General features: G+C 37.1%; 2 protein-coding genes across 3 annotated transcripts; one reads left to right on the top strand and one right to left on the bottom strand.

The window, feature by feature from the left end:
- Positions 1-4,652: 4,652 nt before the first annotated feature.
- On the bottom strand, positions 4,653-5,454 carry LOC113513563 (histone H1.1, embryonic-like). The gene has a single exon (XM_026897552.3). It carries the CDS (start codon positions 5,404-5,406, stop codon positions 4,735-4,737), a length of 672 nt encoding a protein of 223 aa, XP_026753353.3. The 5' UTR covers positions 5,407-5,454; the 3' UTR covers positions 4,653-4,734.
- Positions 5,455-10,636: 5,182 nt separating this feature from the next.
- On the top strand, positions 10,637-22,246 carry LOC113513834 (uncharacterized). 2 transcript variants are annotated; one of them, XM_052901139.1, is made up of 7 exons: positions 10,637-10,777; positions 14,692-14,729; positions 16,775-16,857; positions 17,628-19,153; positions 20,530-20,671; positions 21,092-21,138; positions 21,842-22,246. In XM_052901139.1, exons 2-7 carry the CDS (start codon positions 14,692-14,694, stop codon positions 22,016-22,018), a joined length of 2,013 nt encoding a protein of 670 aa, XP_052757099.1. In that variant the 5' UTR covers positions 10,637-10,777; the 3' UTR covers positions 22,019-22,246. The 2 variants fall into 2 exon arrangements, with proteins under 2 accessions (XP_052757099.1, XP_026753655.2); XM_026897854.3 differs by having other exon boundaries at positions 16,775-16,851; positions 21,842-22,243.
- The last annotated feature ends 47 nt before the right edge of the window (positions 22,247-22,293 follow it).

The following is a 22,293-nucleotide window of genomic DNA, read 5'->3' on the forward strand; positions in this document are numbered from 1 at the left end:
TTTTTGTTCCTTTGATGGGAATGTTCAGTTTCGCCCTTAGAGCACTCCTTACAAAGGATGCTGACGACTTCGACTACACCCTGTATTTTTTTTGATGGGTGAAAATGGTATGGTAACCCCGCCTGCGCTAACGGGATACGCTGGCGGGGCACCAGTGAAGGGTGATAGATGAGAATGAAAACAGGCCAGTTGGCCCGTCATGATGAATTCATCAGGAATTAACCACGATAGTTTCCAGGAGGGCCCGCGAGGAGGTCGACCTGGTTGGGTATATTGTTAGCAATGGTATTCTCAGTCTCCATTACTAACAATCCCTTTCCCCCCATACACCCTGTATTTAAATCTACACATCTCAGTCTTTTATAGTGTAAGCAGAGAATATAAATGAATGTTATATATTCCGCATGGCGCGTCACAAGGAAAAATATTTGGTAATCGAATAAACATCGATTGCGTTGTCCTAATACGTGTAATCGAGTGAATTAATCATAGCTTTATTAAGTCGATAGAATTAAATGAAAAGCAACTGAATGTTGATATACACTCTTTAAATGTAATTAGTTACAAATTAAACAAAGGTAATCGAATAAAAATCGATTGCATTCCTTTAATCCGAGTAATCGAGTGAATGAATCGTAGGTTTACTATTTATCAATAAAATTATAGTCAATAGAATTGAATGAAAGGCAACCGAATAGATGTCTTCACAGGAACACTCTAAATTGAAATTAGTAACAAATCGAAACAAAAAAAAACAAATGTAATCGAATAAAAATCGATTGCACTCCTTTAATACGAATAATCGAGTGAATGAATCGTAGTTTTACTAAGTCAATACATAGAATGAAAGGCAACTGAACGTGAATATTATTACAGGAACACTCTCTAAATGTAATTTGTTACAAAGAAAACAAAGGTAATCGAATAAAAATCGATTACATTCCTTTGATACGAGTAATCGAGTGAATGAATCGTAGTTTTACTATTATTAAGTCAATAGAATTGAATGAAAGTCAACCGAATGTTAATATCATCGCAGGAACACTCTCTAAATTGAAATTAGTAATAAATCGGACAATCAGTATGTCTGATCGATTCGATTATTCGTTTGTTTACATTTTCATCGAGTTCTATTGAAGTGTATTATATCATAATTAATATCATCGAAACTGCTTTATAATCTGTATTTTTGTGCGGAATTTATATGTATTGTGTATGTATAATGTATGACCAATGTATTATTCTGTAATGTTTGTATGTATGTATAAAATATAAATATTTTTTTTTACAGTCGCGCTTAATTATAAGATTAGTGTAAAAAATAATGTTAAATAGATATAAATCGAGAAATAAATTTTTTTATTATATTATTTTGTGCTTTTTATTTGTAACTATAGGTCTAACCCGCGGCTTTGCCTGCATAATTCAGTATATAAAATATCCTATTGGGAAGCGGGGGGTGGGGGGGGGGGTGCACGATGTTACAATTTTGTAGCTATTTGTCAATATGATATACCAGAGGGAGACTACAAAAGTCGATTGCTTGGGTACCTCTGTCCCATTCGTGTTTCTACCGTGAAACAGTTGTGTTTGCATGACTGTGTTTCGGTTTGAAGGGTGAGATATGGCGTGAATTTACTGGGTACAGAGGAATAACGCCCGAGTCCTCAGGAATGGCAACGCATGGGGGTATCATGGGCGAAACTGTATACTCTGTTATGTCCATGGTCCATGGTACTGCTCATGTCTATAGGCGACGGTTACCACTTTCCATCAGGCTGGCCGTCAGCTTGTTTGCCATTCTAAGTTGTATAAAAAAAAAGTTCGCCTTTGTACATTATGTTTAAAATGTATTGTGCTTAACATTATGTTTTGTATACAGTAAAGAATAATGTTAGTTTAAAATATGAAGACGGAACGCCACAAAGTATATATATATATATATATATATATACTAGCTCACCCCGTAAACGTTGTTTTACCACTTATTGCGAATTATAAAAATCGCGATTAAAATACAGGGGTTGATCGTAAAACGATGAAAATTTAAAGTTGTGTGTATTTTTCAATGTTAAATCATAATAAAATAAAAATGGAGAAATTTGTTAAAAAAATAAAAAAAAAATTTTGGGGAGGGTCACCCTTATCATTGAGGGGTATGAAAAATAGATGTTGGCCGATTCTCAGACCTACCCGATATGCACACAAAATTTCATAAAAATTGGTAAAGCCGTTTCGGAGGGGTTTCGGAGGAGCTTAAGTCAAAAAATTTTAACTACCTGCCTGCATGGCACATTTTTTTATATAATTTCAAGTCACCATTAATAAATATCGATAATAGAAAAAATCAATATTGCAAATTGAAGGTAGATTGAGATATGTTATCTTTCGTGAAGGACTTTTTTTACTTGGTTGATCGAAGATCGAATCGAAAACACATGCACCAGTGGCGTAACTACCATTTGGGACCTGTGGCAAATGACAATGAGAACCTATCAGTAAAAAAATACAATTCAAGTAAAAGAAAACACTCAGGTACAATGTAAAAAAAAACAAAGTATATATATATATATATATATATATATATATATATATATATATACCTATATTTCCGAGCTCGCGGCCTCTTGGGTCGGGGGCCCGTGGTATTTTGCCAGTCCTGCCACCCTATTGTTACGCCACTGACATGCACAAAACCTAACAGCTTGGCGCTTGACGGGCCACTGTCAATAATTTTTATGTAATGCACGATATTATAAGAAAACAAATGAGTCCGGCAGCACACCTGCAATGCCGTAGGTGTTGTGGGTGACCATGGGCGGCGGTAGTCACTTGCCATCAGGTGAGCCGCATGATAATTTGCCCCCAGTGTTGTAAAAAAAAAATGTGCACCAAAGAGTTTAAAGTCCCGGTAAAAAATACGTAAAATTTCTTTTTAACGACATGCCCTTCGCTCTCCTTCTGTTAAAAATGGATGAGTTTCTTTAATAGATGATAATGGTATGGTAACCCCGTCTGCACTATCGGTATACACTGGCGGGACACCAGTGATATATGACTGATGAGGATGAAAGGTGAGAAGAAAGGACTGTATAAAGCAATATAGGGTTGAATACATTAGGACAACTTAGTGGATTTGATAGGGTAGTTATATTGTTAACAACAAGGCTGACGGTCCTCTTTCATCATCATTTCCGCTTTTAACTGTCCACTGCTGAACATAAGCCTCCCCCTTGGGGGGTTTTACCAGTAGTTGCTACGCTTCGCAGGCGGATTAGCAACCGTAGTCAGGCTTGGTGATGTTTTAATAGGGACGCTGCTGTCCATCCCTCGCCCTCCCTTAGTCGCATCTTACAACACCCACGGGTAAAGAAGTAGTGGCCTATTCTATGCTGGGACCACACGGCGACGGTCCTCATTACCAACAATCATTCCTTCGGCCATCGTAGTTAGTTCTTGTTGAATTTGTCACGATGGAAATGACCTGTTTTCATCCTCACCTATCATCGCTCACTGGTTTTTTTTATACAACTTAGAATGGCAAACAAGCTGACGGCCCACCTGATGGAAAGTGGTAACCGTCGCCTATAGACATGACCAGTACCGTGGACATAACAGAGTATACTGTTTCGCCCGTGATACCCACCCATGCGTTGCCATTCCTGACGACTCAGGTGTTATTCCTCTGTACCCAGTAAATTCACGCCATATCCCACCCTTCAAACCGAAACACAGCCATGCAAACACAACTGCTTTACGGTTGAAACACGAATGGGACAGAGGTACCCAAGCAATCGACTTTTGTACAGTCTCCCTTTGGCTCCCTCTGGTACCCCGCCAGCGTATACCGATAGCGCAGGCGGGGTTACCATATCATTCTCACTGATTGGTTGATCTCTTAAGGTGCTATAAGGTAACAAACAAACATACTCACTTTCACATTTATAAGTAACAACGATACAGTTATTTTAATGACATATTTTTAAACATATATAAAAACAGTCAAAACTTTATGGATATGTTATATATTCAGTAAAAGTAATGAAAAAAAAACACTTCTAAATGGCGTATCGAGATGAAACATACGGTAGTTTTTAAGTTTGGCCTTCAGAAGTCATCATCCGTCCACTGCTGGGCATAGACCTCCCCCATAAACCGCCATTAGGTACAGTCTTGATCCATCCGCATCCACTGACTCCCTGCAATGCGTTTGAGGTCGTCACTCCAACCTCGTCGTACGTTTGACCTTTAGATCTACCTCATGTACCTAATTTTTTCTATAATATCTCTCATAATACACATGTCACGTCGCTGATGTCACAGAAGTCCAAAACCAGTATTTTTTATTAATTTTTGTACTTACATTATATAGATAGAGCATCGAGCCTCAAAAACGGGTCAACTTTTTGTCAACTAATAATTGTCAAATTAGTTGACTCATGTTTTCCCAGTGTTCTATATATTTACACATAAAATGTATCGTGACGTATTATTTAATAAATAAAATTAATGTTAACGCATTAAAAAGATGCAGTATAAGACAAAATAAATCTAGAAGTTATAAAGGAAACATAACTATTTATCAAACAAAATTGTGTGAAAAAGTTAAACTAGTGGGTACTTACACGACAAGATTAAAAAATATGTAGGTATTTGTTTCATAGTAATTTATTAAAATTTTACAGCATTATACAATAGAATTAACGTTAACACTTTTAAATATATATTTTGTAATTAATTTGTTAATAATTTTTTTTCTTCCTTACTTTTCGGCTTCATTTTTGGCGGTTTTATAACTGAACCGGTACTTTTTCTCTTCAACATGGACGCTCGCTTTTTGGGGGGAACTTTGCTCTCTTTCGCCTTCTTAGATTCAGGTCTCTTTTCTGTTTTACTCTTTTTAACTTTATCTTTCATGCTTGTCATGGCCGCCTCGGGCTTGATTTTCTTTTTGTCCTCTTTCTTTTCCTTGACTACTTCTTTTTTCTCTTTCGTCTTCGATTTCTCTTTATCGCTTTTCGTTTTCGTTGCAGTTTTCTTCTCTTCCGGTTTTTTTTCTTTTTTCTCTGTAACCAGTTTGAATGAACCGCTCGCGCCTACACCTTTCATTTGGACGATAGTGCCCGTTTCCACTCCCGTTTTGATGAATTTCTTGATGAGGTAATTGATTTTATCCGTGTCAACATTATATTTTTCCGTTATATATTTCTTAATTGCGTGCAGTGACGTTCCTTTTCTACTTTTCAATTCGTTCAACGCTTCGTGAACCATAATCTTTGTACTCAACTTCTTTTCGTCTTGATTCTTCTTTAAAATGTCCCTTGGTGACATTTTCGTTGGCTTAGATGTATTTTTAGTTTTCTTGACCAAAGCAGACAATGGCTTGTCATCAGAGCTTTCCGACATGGCGTCTAGTTTTGAAGCGACGAACAAATGTTTAAAAATTTCAAATACGACTCTTAATTGAAGTAAGGCAAAACCTTACAGAGAGCCGATTAAAAATATGGCCATGTATTTAAACTTCTTTATATTTTAAAAAGGTTCAGCCTTACACGCGTTCGGTGAAATTGTAAAGGCCATCTGCGGCCAACAACAATTACAGTTAGAAAAAAAAAGTCCAAGGCCCCCACCTATCCTTTGTACGAGGGATGAGATGACCTTGATTGATTGATTACGTTTTTTATAAGAACCATTTGTAAATATTCTTAATTAAGTACAGATAACATGACGAGTTACACGTTATATTGAGATAATCCGGTCCCGAGTTTAATTTGCGGTCGGGTTAATTTCGATAACGAGATTTTTGAAATTTTCTCGGGTCCGGGTGTTTTGGGTTATGGCCCCAGATGGTCGAATCCTTAGTGCTCGCATCGTTGTCGTCTGACGCTGACGGCGTCGTTGTCCCTACGTTACCAGGTGCACCAGCGTAGGCGCCCCTGCGCTGCGTATCAAAATGCATTGTCGCCTAGGGACCTTAAGGACTCTAGATCGTTGTGGATGTTCTATCCCCCCACACCCCTCTCCGTTGCGCCGGAATTTATCGTCTCACGGAGAGGCTAAGTGCACCTACGGATGCGGTTGAGAGCGCGACCGTCCCGATAAGGCTCGTTCGTGAGACTTCTATTCCTTTATACTCCCCTCCCCCAGGTCGAAGAGGTCACCTCACGTAGAGAATAAGTGCACCCGCGGGTGCGGTCAAAGTCACAGCTTGAATCCCCATCTGGGCTTTTGCATTCCAACACTCTATTACCCTTTAGGGTTACTCTATTTAGGAATGTCCCACTAAGGGTTAACCACCCCTTTGCCAACCCATAGTCCCGGTTAAAAAGCTGCTACCGAGAATTGTTGTTTGTCGGAACCTCGTGGACCTGAAAAACCCCCTTGTCTCAGCTACAAAGTTAGGGCTTTTCTACTCGCGTCCGTCAACGTCTAACCTCACCGACCACAGTATTTCAACTGCGAGAGGCAAACCGGCATGACGACACATATAGTGCATCTCTCTCTATCGCATCTCTATCGCACTCACCCATCCCGTCCACTCAGTAGCGAAGAAGACCCATGCATACGCGTCCGGTGAAGTTGTAAAGACCATTTGCGGCGAACAAATAACTAAAAAACGTCGTACATCGCTATCCAATCGGCGTGCATCCCTAGGTTGCACCCTTGGGATCTGTTTTAGATTCTGGAATTTCGGTAATTGCTGCTGCTTAACTCGCAAATCAGCCTCACAACTCCACCCGCCTCAATGACGGAAGTGGGCACCAGTACGACGCTCCCTCTATGGACATCGATGCGTGTGAGCAGGGGCGAGTGCAGATGGCACGCCAAGCCCGCGAGAGGGGAGCGACAAAGCGTCAGCTCTTTCTTTGCTGGTCTTTATCAGCGGCTAATACCTAATCAGAACCTGCCGCGCGATACCCCCCCCCCCTTCACTCCGGCAGATAGCGACACCCCCGCTGCAGGTGCAACAGGTGGCGTGGCCGCCATTGGTCGTTGCACCATCCGCACCTCGTAAGTCACTTACCACACGATTATTGAATACCAATTAGACGTAAATTTTTTCCGTGCACCTGAAATCGTCGGACAGCTTCCAGCCCAACGTCCACGATGGTTTCCAGGGGGAACCACGCGGAGATCGCCGTGACAATGCTCGTGTTGTAGGTTTATTTGTGTGGGGGATTTCAAATTTTTTATAATTTTAGATAAAATTTTATTACAGTTATTAACTTACACATATGTCTGTCTATTTGAAACATATTATTAGACATTACACCACAACTTACATTATATAAATTTACAAATATTGCTTCACAATTCCTCTATTCAATAATGCACCGCCTACTTATTTCTCTGTTCGCCCAATGGTCGACTGGTAGAGAACACCGTCCGGTGTTAAGTCCGCCAAATGTACAAAGAATTTTACTATTAATGGGCGGCGGACTGATACCACCTGAGAGGGGTAAAAAAACCCCAGACAGGTTTCCCCGGCTTCCCCCTAGGGGAGAGCATGAGAAGACAGCGAGAACTTTACTGTGCATCAAAGTTTAAATAAATAAATGAACAACTATCCACTGCAGTATGTTAATTTTGGCGATGTTTTAAGAAGGACGCCGCCGCCTATCCCTCGACAATTGATAACGGGTAGCCCGTTTTTTTATATTATTAAATGTATTAATATTTTAACAATAGACAATAATAGATACTCTTTATTGTTTGCTCCAAAAGATTACAATAGTAAACTTATTATAAATATAAACAATTACAAGAAATGATCGCAGTGAGAAAACAATGGGCGGCCTTATCGCTAAGAGCGATCTCTTGCAGGCAACCTTTGGATTTACAAAAAAAGAGAGATATTAGAACAAAATATAGTAAAGTTCACTATGTTTCTATATTATAATGTAGATATAAACGATCAATAAACTCTAGTGACCATATTAAACCACGTTTTATCTTCGCACCACTCGCCATTATCAGGGAATTCATACTTTTTTTTTATACAACTTAGAATGGCAAACAAGCTGACGGCCCACCTCATGGAAAGTGGTAACCGTCGCCTATACACATGAGCAGTACCGTGGACATAACAGAGTATACTGTTTCGTCCATGATACCCCCCATGCGTTGCCATCCCTGAGGACTCAGGTGTTATTCCTCTGTGCCCAGTAAATTCACGCCATATCCCACCCTTCAAACCGAAACACAGCCATGCAAACAACTGCTTCACGGTTGAAACACGAATGGGAAATACTTACACGATTGAACCTAAATGGTCGCGTACAGTGCGGTTTCAGAGTACTGCCATGGTACTGCTCATGTCTATAGGCGACGGTTACCACTTTCCATCAGGTGGGCAGTCAGCTTGTTTGCCATTCTAAGTTGTATAAAAAAAAACTCCCGCGAACGCTCAGGATGAGCTCCCTACTGAGGTTTTCCCTACAGACTAACAGTATGGGGTTATTCAAAAAGGTAGAATTAAGGTTTTTCTGGGTCGGCAATGCGCACATGATACCCCCAGTGTCGCAGGCGTTCATAGGCTACAGTGACCGTTTACCATCAGACGGGCTGTATGCTTGTTTGCCATATTTGTGGTATAAAAAAAATAAGCCTTGCTTATAATCCTAAAACCTATCTCATTAAGTTGAAATCACTTTGTTATTATCTTTTAATGAGTATGACGTATCATCATCATCTCAGTCATTATCCGTCCACTGCTGGCCATAGGCCTCCCCCATAGACTGCCATAAGGATCGTTTAAACTGGTAGTCCGCATTACTAACAATCCCTTCCCCCCCCCCCCCTACCTACTATCATTATATTTTATTTTATTTTGTCATAATCACGCCATCTATCTATTTTATATTGAACTATTTTAGGCAAGAATTTAGGAAATAGGTAGGTACTTAGTGAATCAAGTGTTATTTTTTTTTTATGTGTGGAAATGGTATGGTTATCCCGCCTGCGCTAACGGGATACGCTGGCGGAGCACCAGTGAAGGGTGATAGATGAGAATGAAAACAGGCCAGTTAGCTAATCATGATGAATTCATCAGGAATTAACCATGATAGTTTCCAGGGAGAACCGCGAGGAGGTCGACCTGATTGGGTATATTGCTAGCAATGGGATTCTCAGTCTCCATTACTAACAATCCCTTTCCCCCCAGCACGATGGTTTCCACGTGGAGGTCGACCTGGTTGGGTATATTGCTACCAATGGAATTTGTAGTAACAATCCCTTCCTCCTAACTAGGCAAGTTTACAAGTCAATGTATCCAAGCCCGTAACCGTGTTGTCCCAATATGGAGTAAGCCACCCCTTCCTTACCCGTGTGTGTCTTTGAAAGCAACTAAGAGAGTTTAATCATCGAGGGATAGGCAACAGCGTCCCTCTTTAAACATCACCAAAGTCTAACTGCGCCAACCCACTTGCCAAGTGTGGCAACTACTGAGAAAACCACCCCTTATAGGAGAAACCTATGTTCAGCAGTGGACAGTTAATGGCGGATCTGATATGATGATATCCAACTCTGGACACTGGTCCATGACACTTAAGCAGAGTCAATGCCAATGGAAGGGAGATAGATTATAATAATAGACTATTCAGTACTGAATTTAAAATCTAATTTTTTTTATACAACTTAAAATGGCAAACAAGCTGACGGCCCACCTGATGGAAAGTGGTTACCGTCGCCTATGGACACGAGTAGTACCATGGACATAACAGAGTATACTGTTTCGCCTATAATTCCCTCCATGCGTTGCCATTCCTGAGGACTCAGGCGTTATTCCTCTGTACCCAGTAAATTCACGCCATATCCCACCCTTCAAACCGAAACACAGCCATGCAAACACAACTGCTTCACGGTTGAAACACGAATGGGACAGAGGTGTCCAAGCAAACGATTTTTCTACAAAGTCTCCCTCTGGTAACAAATTAACAAGACAACAAATGAATTGACCATTTCAAACATTATTTTACTCAGTAATCAACTTTTCGACGGTACAATTCAGCATTTCATTTCACTATAAACTTATTAGGATACTAGTAAATTACAGTAAATAGGTATTCGATGTGCTTAACAAATGCTAATGGCACAGCAGAAGTATAATAATATGCATAATGTATATTTAATGCAATACACTATTAATTTGATATAGGCCCAAATGAATCACTATGTTTCATCCGCCATTCTACTCTCTGACATCACTATCGGACACAATACGCCTTATCAATCAATTTATACTTTATTGTTTTAGTAATAAAATTTAAATCAAATAGTACACTATCTATAAAACCACTACACGCTTAACCTTTCCGTTTCAAGCAGAAAAAAAATGTGTCAACTATCTTTATTTGTCAAATGTGAAATTGTGTTGCGTTAAAAAGAGATGGATATACATTTCTGGGATACGTACGACACGTCAGAGGGATATTGGGGTCACAGAACGCGTTTTAATTTCGAAACACGTTCTATCCAATGCGGTGCGTCCGTATCCACTGGTTTATCATTGGTTCGGGTTGGCCGGTACCAAAATAAGCGGTGTACACTAAAATCGATACTCGACTCCCTTACTTTAGAACATCACAGAAGCGATATTGTCGTTGTTTTCTCGTCGGAAACGGTTCCTTGGTGAGGGCTGTACGCACAGTGGACGATATTATTCGTGCAGCCATTTCGTGGGCTAACATGTCTGGAGTAATCGTGTATTTGAAGATTTAATTCGTTTTCTGTCGACTGAAGACGCACCAGAAACCTGAATAGCTGACAAAGAATAAAGGTAAGTGAGACTGTTTATATTTTTACTAAATCTTTTTGTTTCAGATACTGTGATGAATGTTTTAAGACAAATACAATATCTGTATTTGTAGAGACAGATTGTAGTATAGCAAAGAACAGGAATGCATACTTGCTGTTCTATTCGGGTTCGAATTTTAAAACGGGCGCCATTTTTAGTTTTTAATTAGTCTATGACACACATTATCATGACGTCCCGTAATATAATTTGTTTATTTTCAACACTGGCAGCTAACAAGTATTGTCTATTTATGCAGAGATTTTGTATATGTATGTTCTATGCTAAAATAATATAAAAAGCAATAATAATACTTAATGGGCAAATAAATTTATTATAATGTCAAAAATAGATCTATATGTATATCTAAATGAAATATGTAGGAAGCCCCCTATTTTTTCGATAAGTAATGGACGCGATAATGGAGTATTATCGTCTCTCTCTTTCCAACCTAAGTTACGTGGACATACGTTCTCTCTCTTTTTAACTTACGGAGATTATTTATAGAGAAGTTGGCGGGATTTTGATTACCCCAGGGGCGTTCTATATTTAAACTAGTGATGTGAGTATGGTGCGTGGTTATTGTCGATAATATAGTTTGTCGATATTTTCGTTCAAAGTTATTTTAAATCAAGTAGAAACTTAGTAATTTTCAAAGTAGTAATATAATTAGCGTTAATATGTAGGCATACATATTTTTACCTATCTTGTTATGTAATGGGAATTTGACTCTTATAAACGCCTTAAATTTTTTTTAATTAAATAATGGTAATCCCACCTGCGCTATCGGCATATGCTGGTGAAGCACAAGTAAGAGATGATAGATGAGAATGAAAGCAGATCAATGGCACATCGTGATGAATTCCACAAGAATTAACCATGATGGTTACTAGAGAGAACCACGTGGAGGTCGACCTGATGGTGTAGAGAGTGTACTGCTAGTAATGGGGCTGTTTTTAATGATTGATAATAAAATGGTAACCTTGCCAAACTAATAATTCCTCTTTCTCCCCCCCCCCCCCCCTTATGTAGGTTCTAGTTGAAATCGTCATCATCCTTTAACTGATGGAACTTTACTGGTGGAATACTTCCTGTATTCCACCACCAGGTATTGGCGTGTTTAAGATTATTTTCCAGTGTGGGTCTGGTCAGTTAAGGTGAATATGCCCTCATTCTTATGTTTGCCCATATTTGCTCCCCTTCTAATTGCACCTAGAATTGTCATCAGATACGGCACGGCCCATCTGGCCACCTCTTAAATACGTCTATGCCAGTGAATCTAAGCATCTTTTCTAAAGAAACGTAGATTGAAAAATTATGTAAAGAATGTTGAATTTCGTACATAACATAATGCGTCATACAGCTAAGTACAGGCCGTATTTTCCGTAACTTTATTATTAATTTTTCTTACCATAATGGCGACAGTTCAGTTGGATAACTCTCAATTACGTTTCGGAGACCCTAAGATCGAATGTCAGCCTCTCAATCATTCAAATTCGTATTTGGAACACTTAAAAATTATTGTCACTTCATGCTTCTGTGGGCATGTAAAACCGTCGTCCACTAAGCCATGTCAAAGACCTTCAAGTATAATGAAGGCGGCCTAAGATCTCTTGATATCAGAGGGCGATACTATACCATCACGCGTGTAGTAGTCATGAAAGTTGTACAACGGACTATTTGCTAACTGACTGGCAATGCAAATACAACAATGAGATAAAAAAAAATTGTTACATTAGTGTGTGTTATGTAAATGTGTGTACGTTACAGTTCCGAATTTGTATGGACTTTAAATTGCAAAAAAAACAAAAATTCACATATTTATTATAATTTTTATTTCAGCTCATAGACATTCACAACTATTTTGATTAAATTAGATTAGATAAAATGATTCTGATGGTTCTATAATATTGCATTTAAAGAGATAGATATTTATAGCATAATATCGTAAAAAGGTGCAATTTTATAGAATAAAAAAAAATACTAAACGGATTTAAATGAGATTTGTTACACGGGTAAGCCATATCCTATACTTCATATACTGATTCACATTAGCCAAGCCGTGGGATACAGCAAGTAAAAGAAATATATAAAAAATGCAACAAAATTCTGAATTTGTATGAACTTTTTATGTATTACTAGCTGAATCAGTCTCATATAAATGAAATGAAATGAGATTTATTTGTAAAAAAAAAAAACATAACTGTAAGTTCTTATCTAATATTAATATTATAATTTTATAATGGTGCAGTAATTATGGTTTTAGAACTGGGCTCCTAAATAGGTTAATATATAAAGAATCCTCTGTGTTAATTTAGAATAAAACCGTTACCTACGTGTACATGCCAAATGTCATTAAATGTCATGTTGAAGAAACATCCAAACATCTTTACAAACTGCCATATTTATAATGTCAATAACCTTTCTTATAATGAATAATTCTTATTATAATTAAATTAATAATATTAAAAATTTTATATTAATAATTTGAAGTCATCCTAAAGGTTGACTGGTAGAGAATGCCCATAGCTTTAATTCTGCCTTTTGTACCACATTTTATTAAGTTTAAATAAATAAATAAATTACAGGGTGGTCATATTTTAAGGGGGCCCATATTCCTTGCAACCTGACTGAAATACGTCATACTGGCGAAAGTTATTTATTTTATATAAAAAAAAAATTCTATCGATATTTCGATAAAAATTGCATACCAAGTAAACTTCACTATACAAAAAACATCTACGGCCATGTCTGACAACGTAGTTATTATTATTCCCGATTACTTCCTTTTAATATAAGTCTTACTGTGTATTATTTAAGGTTTAATTTCTATTGGCACGTCTTAATAGGGATTCCATTCGTTTGTTAAACATTCGATTTTCGACTTTATTCCATCGTAATAAAGATGATGTATGTGAATATTTTTTTCTGGCATTCTTTAAACCCATTCCTTTTGAAATATCTCCCCTACCATTATGAATTATGAGGGGTTAAAAAAGATGGATGTTGTTAGAACGAGACGGAATATTGTTTTGGTCTTGCTTTTTCTTTGTGCTTTCGCTCATTTCGGAGACAGGAATGAAGGGACTCCCTATGACGTTATTGTGGTATTATAGAGGTGAGAGATCTGAGACTATCTATGGTCTGGAGTCCCATGTTCGATCCCAGCCTAAACAATTTATTATAGGGATTATTTAAAAAGTTTGTCACTGGTTTTGTGATGCGGAGGTCGTGTAAAGCCGTCGTCTGGTGGAGAGAGGGGATTGTTAGTAATGGGGACTAGCAGCCCCATTACTATGGGAATTACTAGCAATATAGTCAAACAATATAGACCTTCACGCGGTTCCTCTTGGCCCCTGGAAACCATCGTGGTTCGGAAGGAGGATTGTTAATAATGGGGACGTTAATCCCCATTGTAAGCAATATACCCATGTGAGGTCGACCTCCTTGCAGTTCCCCCTAGAAACTATCGTGATTGATTCATTAGCGAATTTGTCACGATGGACTGGCTAACTTGCTTCATTTTTACTCACTGGTGCCCCGCCAGCTTATACCGATAGCGCAGGCGGGGTAACCATTGCACTATCATCCATTAAAAAAAACCCTGTCAGGTCGACCTCCACACGGTTCCCCCTGGAAACTATTCTTATTAATTATTATCAAATTCGTCACGATCGGCCAACGGATCTGATTTCATCCTCACTAATGGATGATAAGGTGCCCCGCCGGGGGGAAAGGGATTGTTAGTAATGGAGACTGAGAATCCCATTGCTAGCAATATACCCAACCAGGTCGACCTCCTCGCGGTTCCCCCTGGAAACTATCATGGTTAATTCCTGATGAATTCATCATGATGGGCTTTGCCCCACACTAATATATTACCAAATTGTTTTTAACAGATGCAGCAACAAACTGTCAATGAACAAAACCAAATGGGGTGAGTAGAATTTTTTCGTTTTTTTTTATATAATACAACTTAGAATGGCAAAAGAGCTGACGGCCCACCCGATGGAAAGTGGTAACCGTCGTCTATAGACATGAGCAGTACCATGGACATAACAGAGTATATTATCTTACATTCGCATATGGGGTCAGCTAAGCCGTTTCACGTCGACCCATCGGGATCTTTTGTGTTTCCCCCTACCTTATACCGTTATTTCATAGATCCTATGTGTTACCTTAACTATATCCCGCGGGGGGGAAAGGGATTGTTAGTAATGGAGACTGAGAATCCCATTGCTAGTAATATACCCAACCAGGTCGACCTCCTCGCGGTTCCCCCTGGAAACTATCATAGTTAATTCCTGATGAATTCATCATGATGGGCTAACTGGCCTGTTTTCATTCTCATCTATCACCCTTCACTGGTGCTCCGCCTGCGTATCCCATTAGCGCAGGCGGGGTTGCCATACCATTTTCACTCATCAAAAAAAAAACTATATCCCGCGGTTTAAGATATCTGTAGTCCCCTGGCTCTGGATAAGCCGTTCCCAGTAGACTCATACGCATCGCAGTTGCACATCAAGTGTTGCGTGGATTCCGATTTCTCACCGCACAGTCTGCACAATGTGTCCTAAGATAGACCCATCTAGAGTAAAAATATTACTATACCTACATATAAGTACTCTGTTCAAATAGAATTACTTAAATAAATAATGTGAACAAACGTGCAAAATGTGCGTGGATAAAATAGCGGTCAGAGAGTCTAGTAGTAATAGTGGTACTGTCTTCTGGTGCTGAATCGCACACATACTAATGATAGCGGAATCAAACAAAGTAATTACAATCGAATAACCAGTGATATGGACTTCCGGAAGATAACACTAGTTCAGTAAAATATGTAAACAAACGAACAATCGACTAGACCATTAGACAGTTCGCTGATATCCCATAGTAGTACAGTAGAATCTCGAATATCCGGATCAAATAAAACCAGGGATATTCCGTATAATCGAAAATCCGGATAATCGATTATTGACCGATCGATTAGAAAGTAAAATCAAACAAAAATTATATTTTAATATGTATTTTTTTTTCTATTTTCTAAAGGGTTTTATTATGTCATTTAGACAATACGATATAAAAAAAAATTACAAGCTATAAAGATAATGGATTACATTATACTTATTTACCCAATTAATACATAATACTATTTCTAAATCGATAATTAGAGCCGTGAAGAATAAGTCCGGATAATCGAATATTCGGATAATCGAGGTTCTATTGTAGTACAAATCAACAATCGATAAATCGATTGAACGTTTTTGTTACTAATTACAGTTAGAGAGTGCATTTTACTCAGTTCTATCGAGGGAGACTGTAAAAATACATAAATATAAAAAACAATGATTCGTTCACTCGATTACTCGGATTAGAGCAATGTTATCGTTGTTTATTCAATTACAAAATATGTTTTCTATTAACGCGCCATGCGGAATATATAATATTTATTTATATTCTCTACTCACATTATAAAAGATTATCTTTTAGTCTGCTTACACGACAAAAGAAAACTTGGTTCCTTTTCAATCGATTTAAAAAGAAGGAGGTTCCCAATTCGGTTGTAATTTTTTATTAATATTTATTACCTCATAACTGCGTCACTTCTCAATTGATTTGAAAAATTCTACTTATGTATATCTGAAAGGATATATCTACTTACAGTTTGGTCCCATGGAAATTTTATCAAAATCGGTCCAGTTATTTAGTTCTTAAATCATAATAACTGGTTTTGTCATAATTGAAATTGTTTTTTTTTCTTTGGAACACACCCTTTATTCAGTGAAATATGTTTGTATGTATTTACTGTTATTAAGCAACCTTTACAGTTCAATGATCTCCTTTTAACGGCCAGTGTTTGTATTTATGTGTATATTTTAACTAAAAAATATATGCAACATAACAATTAATTGAAGTTGGTGGAAAATGGCAGTTTTTTTTGTGAAACATAATCTTAAACTTATAAAACCATTTGCCCAACAGATCACAAGTTCCAGTACAGCAAATGATGCTGTGCCCAGTCAGAGTTGTATACGAGACCCAGATATTGGTTCAAGCAGGTAAATGTACGCTAGCAGAAGTATTCTATACTGATACTCTAGAGGAAATATTTGATATTTTGCATGTTTGCCCATAATGGGGTAAACTCAAAAAACTACTCCACCGATTAAGAAAGAAGTAATTTATTCATAGAATCATGCGATTAAATGTAGAATAGAATAAATGAAAAAAAAATATGTACAGCAATATTAATTATAAAACAAACAACAACAAAAAAACCTTATCAATACTCTGGCGAGGCACCAGTGCGGGCCAGTTAGCCCATAGTGATGAATACATCTGAAATTCAGCACGATGGTTTTCAGGAGGAACCGCGTTGTGGTCGACCTGATAGGATGTATTGCTAGCAATGGGTCAGTTAGACCCCATTTCTAACAATCCCTTTCTCCCCTATTGACATTACTGTACTGATTCTATAGGCGACGGTTACCACTTTCCATCTGGTGGGCCGTCAGCTTATATGCCATTCTAAGTTGCATAAAAAAGCTGTTAATGTGCCGAGGGCTAACAAATATACAAACAACATCCGGCAATTGATTTTTATTTATATAGATATAAAGTGACATTGTCACAGCATTTGACATACACGTACTATTTTGAATGAAGAAAAAGCTTTATTTCGATTAATCAATATATTCTAGAGACGTGACCGAAGTCGCGGGTAAAGACTAGTTTATAATTCAAATGATGATTCCTGTGCGATAATTTCTAGAACATACTGGAAGTAGTCTCTTTCTAAACCAATGGCACTAATACTGTTAATATCAATTTCTAGGCGAACAAATCCAACCGAACCAAACTATATACATAAATCCTCAGAACCCACCACCTTGGATGCAGAACAGGCCATTCCAAAACCAAGTGGTCTACATTCAGCATGCGCCAAACAATATTGTTCCTTCTATACAACAGCATATGGACCAAAGTCAAATGTATCTCCAACAAGCTTACAATCAACCCATCTTACAGCCAATGATACCCCAAAGTCAGGAAATTAGACCTTATCAATTAGCAAATATGACTCATTCTGTCCAAAACAACCAGAACACTATTGCAAACATTTCAAATCAACCGAACGATCGGATTCATCCAACAGTTTACACAAGTCATCCAAACATTAGCCAAAGTATACCAACATCTACACCAATGCAGGCAAATGCTGTTGGTATTAAACATAACTTTTTAAACGTTCAAGGAGTAGATGCAATGAAAAATTTAACGAGTCCACAAAGAAACATACTTCATATGAACGTTGGACAACCTATGAACCAACAAACGAATACTATGCGGCAACCACAAATGATAACCGTAAATCCAATACAACCAACCAATACAGATCCAAAAACATTTGATCAAACACAGAATGTAGTTCATAATCCGTCACTTCCAGCATACAGTACTACTAACATGCCAATAGTGAACAAAGTAGAAAAAGCACCTCCTATATATAGCCAAACATATCTGTATAGACCCATTCAACCAAGACCACAGTACATAGCCAACATACAAACCATGTCAAACCCTCAAAATCAAACAGCACTTCGTATGGCAAATATTGGACAAAGTATTGTACAATCAAATACAAATATTCGAAATAAAACACAAGTGCATCAAGCAGTAGAAGTAAAAACAAATATAAATAATAGAAAAAGAAAAAGCGAGTCTCCAGATGAAATAAATAAGAAACTAATAGCTATGAATGTAAATATGCCACAAAATACAATTGATAACACGAAAAAATTACAAGAAATTGGTGTCAATACAATACCAGTGTTGAAACATTGTGCATTGAACGCAGAAACACCAATTAAAAAGATTGAAGAGTTAAGAAATAAAATAATTGCACCCACATCTGTTATAATCCAAAAAGCTGCTGAAAAGACCGAAGATGTAAAGATTAAAGTTGAAAAAGATAAATTGGGTGATCAAGATCCATTAGTGAGACATACAGTATTCACACAAGCCAGAGGTTTAAACATAAAAGAAGGAATGGTCAAAGTAAACACAAATGTATTAAGAGATACAAAAAATATTATTAACGAGCAAGGCGCCGAATTGAAAGTGGATAATATTGTTAAGATTGAAAACGCCAAGGAAATTAAAGAGAAAGTTAATACAAGAGATACTGTTGATAATAATGACGCGTCAAAGAATAATATGAAGGAATTGAACAAATCAATAAGTGATTTGAAAAATAAAGGCATGGTTTTTGCTAGCAATGCAAAATCACAAGATAAAGATTACGTTTTGACTCATGTACTGGAAGGTATTGTTATTCAGGAGTCCAACACGGCATTTCCTGTAAGTGTTTAATTATATTTAAATGATTACATATGTTATTACTACTTACTTATTACATATTTAAATCTTATCTTTATTTTAAAATTTTGTATTTTATGTATAGGTACATATTAGATACATTACTCTTTATTGTTTCCACCATAAGATTACAATAGTAAACTTATTATAAATATAAACAATTACAAGAAATAGTACTATATGTATTTGTATACACGTATATATCTATGTTTATATATATAGCGATAAGGTCGCCCATTGTTTTCTCAGTGTAATGTTTTCTTGTAATTGTTTGTATTTATAATAAGTTTACTATTGTATTCTTTTGGAGGAAACAATAAAGAGTGTCTATCTGTCTTGCTTATCTATATCTATCATTTTATTAAATCTGTAGAGAGGTCAATTCTGTATACTGTTCACGCTACGATCAATAGGAGCAGAGCAGTGAAGGGAAATGTTGGGAAAACGGTAGAAGTTACGTCCATTTTTAAGCTTCCGTCGCGTGTGCAGCCTTAATGGCCACTTTTTAAAATATAAAAATGTCCACCCGTGCGAAGCCGGGACGGGCTGCTAGTTTCTAATAAAAACAAATATACTTAGACGATATCTGTACATAGGGCATAATTTTTTTAATTGACTTCAAAAAGAAGAAAGTTCACAAATCGGTTTTATCTTTTTTATATTTATTACCTCATAACTCCGTCAATTGTAAACCGATTAGAAAAATTCCTTTTTTTTTTTTTATCTGAAAGGATGTAATTACAGATTGGTCTCGTAGGAATTTTATCAAAATCGATTCAGTAGTTTAATTTTTACATAAAAATAACTGGTTTTGCTACTATTGAAATTGGTTATTATTATAGACTACAATTTTTAATTATTGACATCGATTGAAAAGTATTTTTTAAACACATCAAAATATTGATTATCCGAACATTCGATTATCCGGACTTATTCTTCACGGCTCTGATTATCGATTTAGAAATGGTATAATGTATTAATTGGGTAAATAAGTATAAAATAGTCTGTTATCTATATAGCTCGTATTTTTTTTTATATCATATTGTCTAAATGACGTATGTAAAACTCTTTACGTAATAACAACATTTTAAAATTTAATTATGTATTGTTTGGTTTGACTTTGCAATCGATTATCCGGATTTTCCATTATACGGAATGCTCCTGGTTTTATTTGATTCGGATATTCGAGATTCTATATATATATATATATATATATATATATATATATATATATATATATATATATATATATATATATATATATATATATATAAAAGTATGTCTGTTGATGTCGCTTTCTAACGTCTGTAGTGTTTGTTATTACTAATATGTGTTATTTAAAGGCATTCCTTCTTTAGATACGGGAACCAATAAAGAGGTTATACGCTAACCCAAAAGTGATAGAAATAGGTAGAGAAGAAGTAAGAATTGGATGCGAGAAGATAAACGCACCATCGGCACAAAGAAATGAAGAAGAGAAATTAGAAGAATCCACGAAGGGTACGGTTTACATTTCTAGAATTTATTCATTCATTTCAACCTTTCATTGTCCACTGCTGAACATAAGCCTTCCCTATAAGGGTAGTTCTGACAGTAGTTGCTAAACTTGGCAAGCAGGTTGCCAACCGCAGTTAGGCTTTGGAGATGTTTTAAGAGGGACGCCGCCAATCCCTCTATCTTAATTAACTCCGATGCAAAAAGAAAAGCGTTATAACGTGTGACGTGTTTGTGTCTATCTGTGACATCGTAACTCCTAAACGAATGGACCGATTGTGATGCGTTTTCCTTGTTTATTAGCTGAAATATTCGAGACGGTTCTTGACAACAATTTATGAATATCCATTCGGGTGTTTTTATCAACTCTTTTATAGTTACATGTTGGGTTTTTTTTTATTTTATTTTTTTTGTGTTCACTTTCAGGAGATCCATTTGCAAAATTGAAACCAGCAAACGTAAAATCGTGGACGGTAAGAAACATTTTTCATTTATTTTTTTTAAACTCACTTTTTTATGCAATTTGAAATAAATTACTATGGTGGCAAACAAGCGTACAGCCCGTCTGATGGTCAACGGTCACTGTAGACTATGGACGCCTGCAACACTGGGGTGTCACGTGCGTGTTGCCAGCCCTGAAGAAACCTTAATACAACCTTTTTGAAGAACCCCATACTGTAGTCTGTAGGGAAAACCCCGACAAGAAGATTATGGAATGGAATGGCGAACAAGCTGACTGTCCTCCTGATGGAAAGTGGTAACTGTCGCCTATATACATTACATATATAACCGACGCTATGCTAAAAAAGTATTTCAATATAGGATACACAATATTTACCAGAGGGAGACTTTGTACAAAAGTCGTTTGCTTGGCCAACTCTGTCCCATTCGTGTTTCTACCGTGAAGCAGTTGTGTTTGCATGGTTGTGTTTCGGTTTGAAGGGTGGGTTATGGCAGTGAATTTACAGGGTACAGAGAAATAACACCTGAGTCCTCAGGAATGGCAATGTATGGGTGGTATAATTGGCGAAATAGTATACTCTGTTATGTCCACGGTACTGCACATGTCTATAGGCGACTGTTACCACTTTCCATCAGGTGGGCTTTTCGACAGCTTGCTTGCCATTCTAAGTTACATAAAAAAAAAGCAAAGACTTTATTATTATTGTATTTCAGGTGGATAAACTAGTGTCCCATTTGGCGAAATACAAATGGGACGAAACGATTTCCGCGTTACAAGAACACGAAATTGATGGCGAGTCACTGTTTCTTGTAAACAGATCGCAGCTCGTCAAAATAGGAGTCCACGAGGAGCACGCCGACATAATTTGCAATTATGTTAAAAGTTGCTAATAAAAAAAAAAACATTTAAGGAATATTTGTATAGTCCAACCTCCTTGTACATAAAAACAAAGTTTCAAACCCTTTTGAACATATAGGGGAGGAGGAGGCCCCTAGGAGGTTTTGCTAGAAGTCGTGCTTAGTCCCCCTCAAAAGGGATGGCACATTCTACGCCGCAATCACACGGCCGGCGATTTTACGAAACACTAATAGTAACCTACGTTTAGTTTTATAAATAAAATAGTATTTATTTAGTAATAACCGAATTTTTAATATAATTTATATTT

Source organism: Galleria mellonella, unplaced genomic scaffold (assembly GCF_026898425.1).
Source record: "Galleria mellonella isolate WM207_F2 unplaced genomic scaffold, CSIRO_AGI_GalMel_v1 utg746, whole genome shotgun sequence".
NCBI lineage: Eukaryota > Metazoa > Arthropoda > Insecta > Lepidoptera > Pyralidae > Galleria > Galleria mellonella.

Bases quoted from the DNA above. Each gene is read 5' to 3' on its own strand.
- LOC113513834 (XM_052901139.1), top strand. From the start codon at position 14,692: ATGCAGCAACAAACTGTCAATGAACAAAACCAAATGGG. The intron at 14,730-16,774 runs GTGAGTAGAATT...TTTGCCCAACAG, and splicing joins AATGAACAAAACCAAATGGG to ATCACAAGTTCCAGTACAGC. The intron at 20,672-21,091 runs GTACGGTTTACA...GTTCACTTTCAG, and splicing joins ATTAGAAGAATCCACGAAGG to GAGATCCATTTGCAAAATTG.
- LOC113513563 (XM_026897552.3), bottom strand. From the start codon at position 5,406: ATGTCGGAAAGCTCTGATGACAAGCCATTGTCTGCTTTGGTCAAGAAA.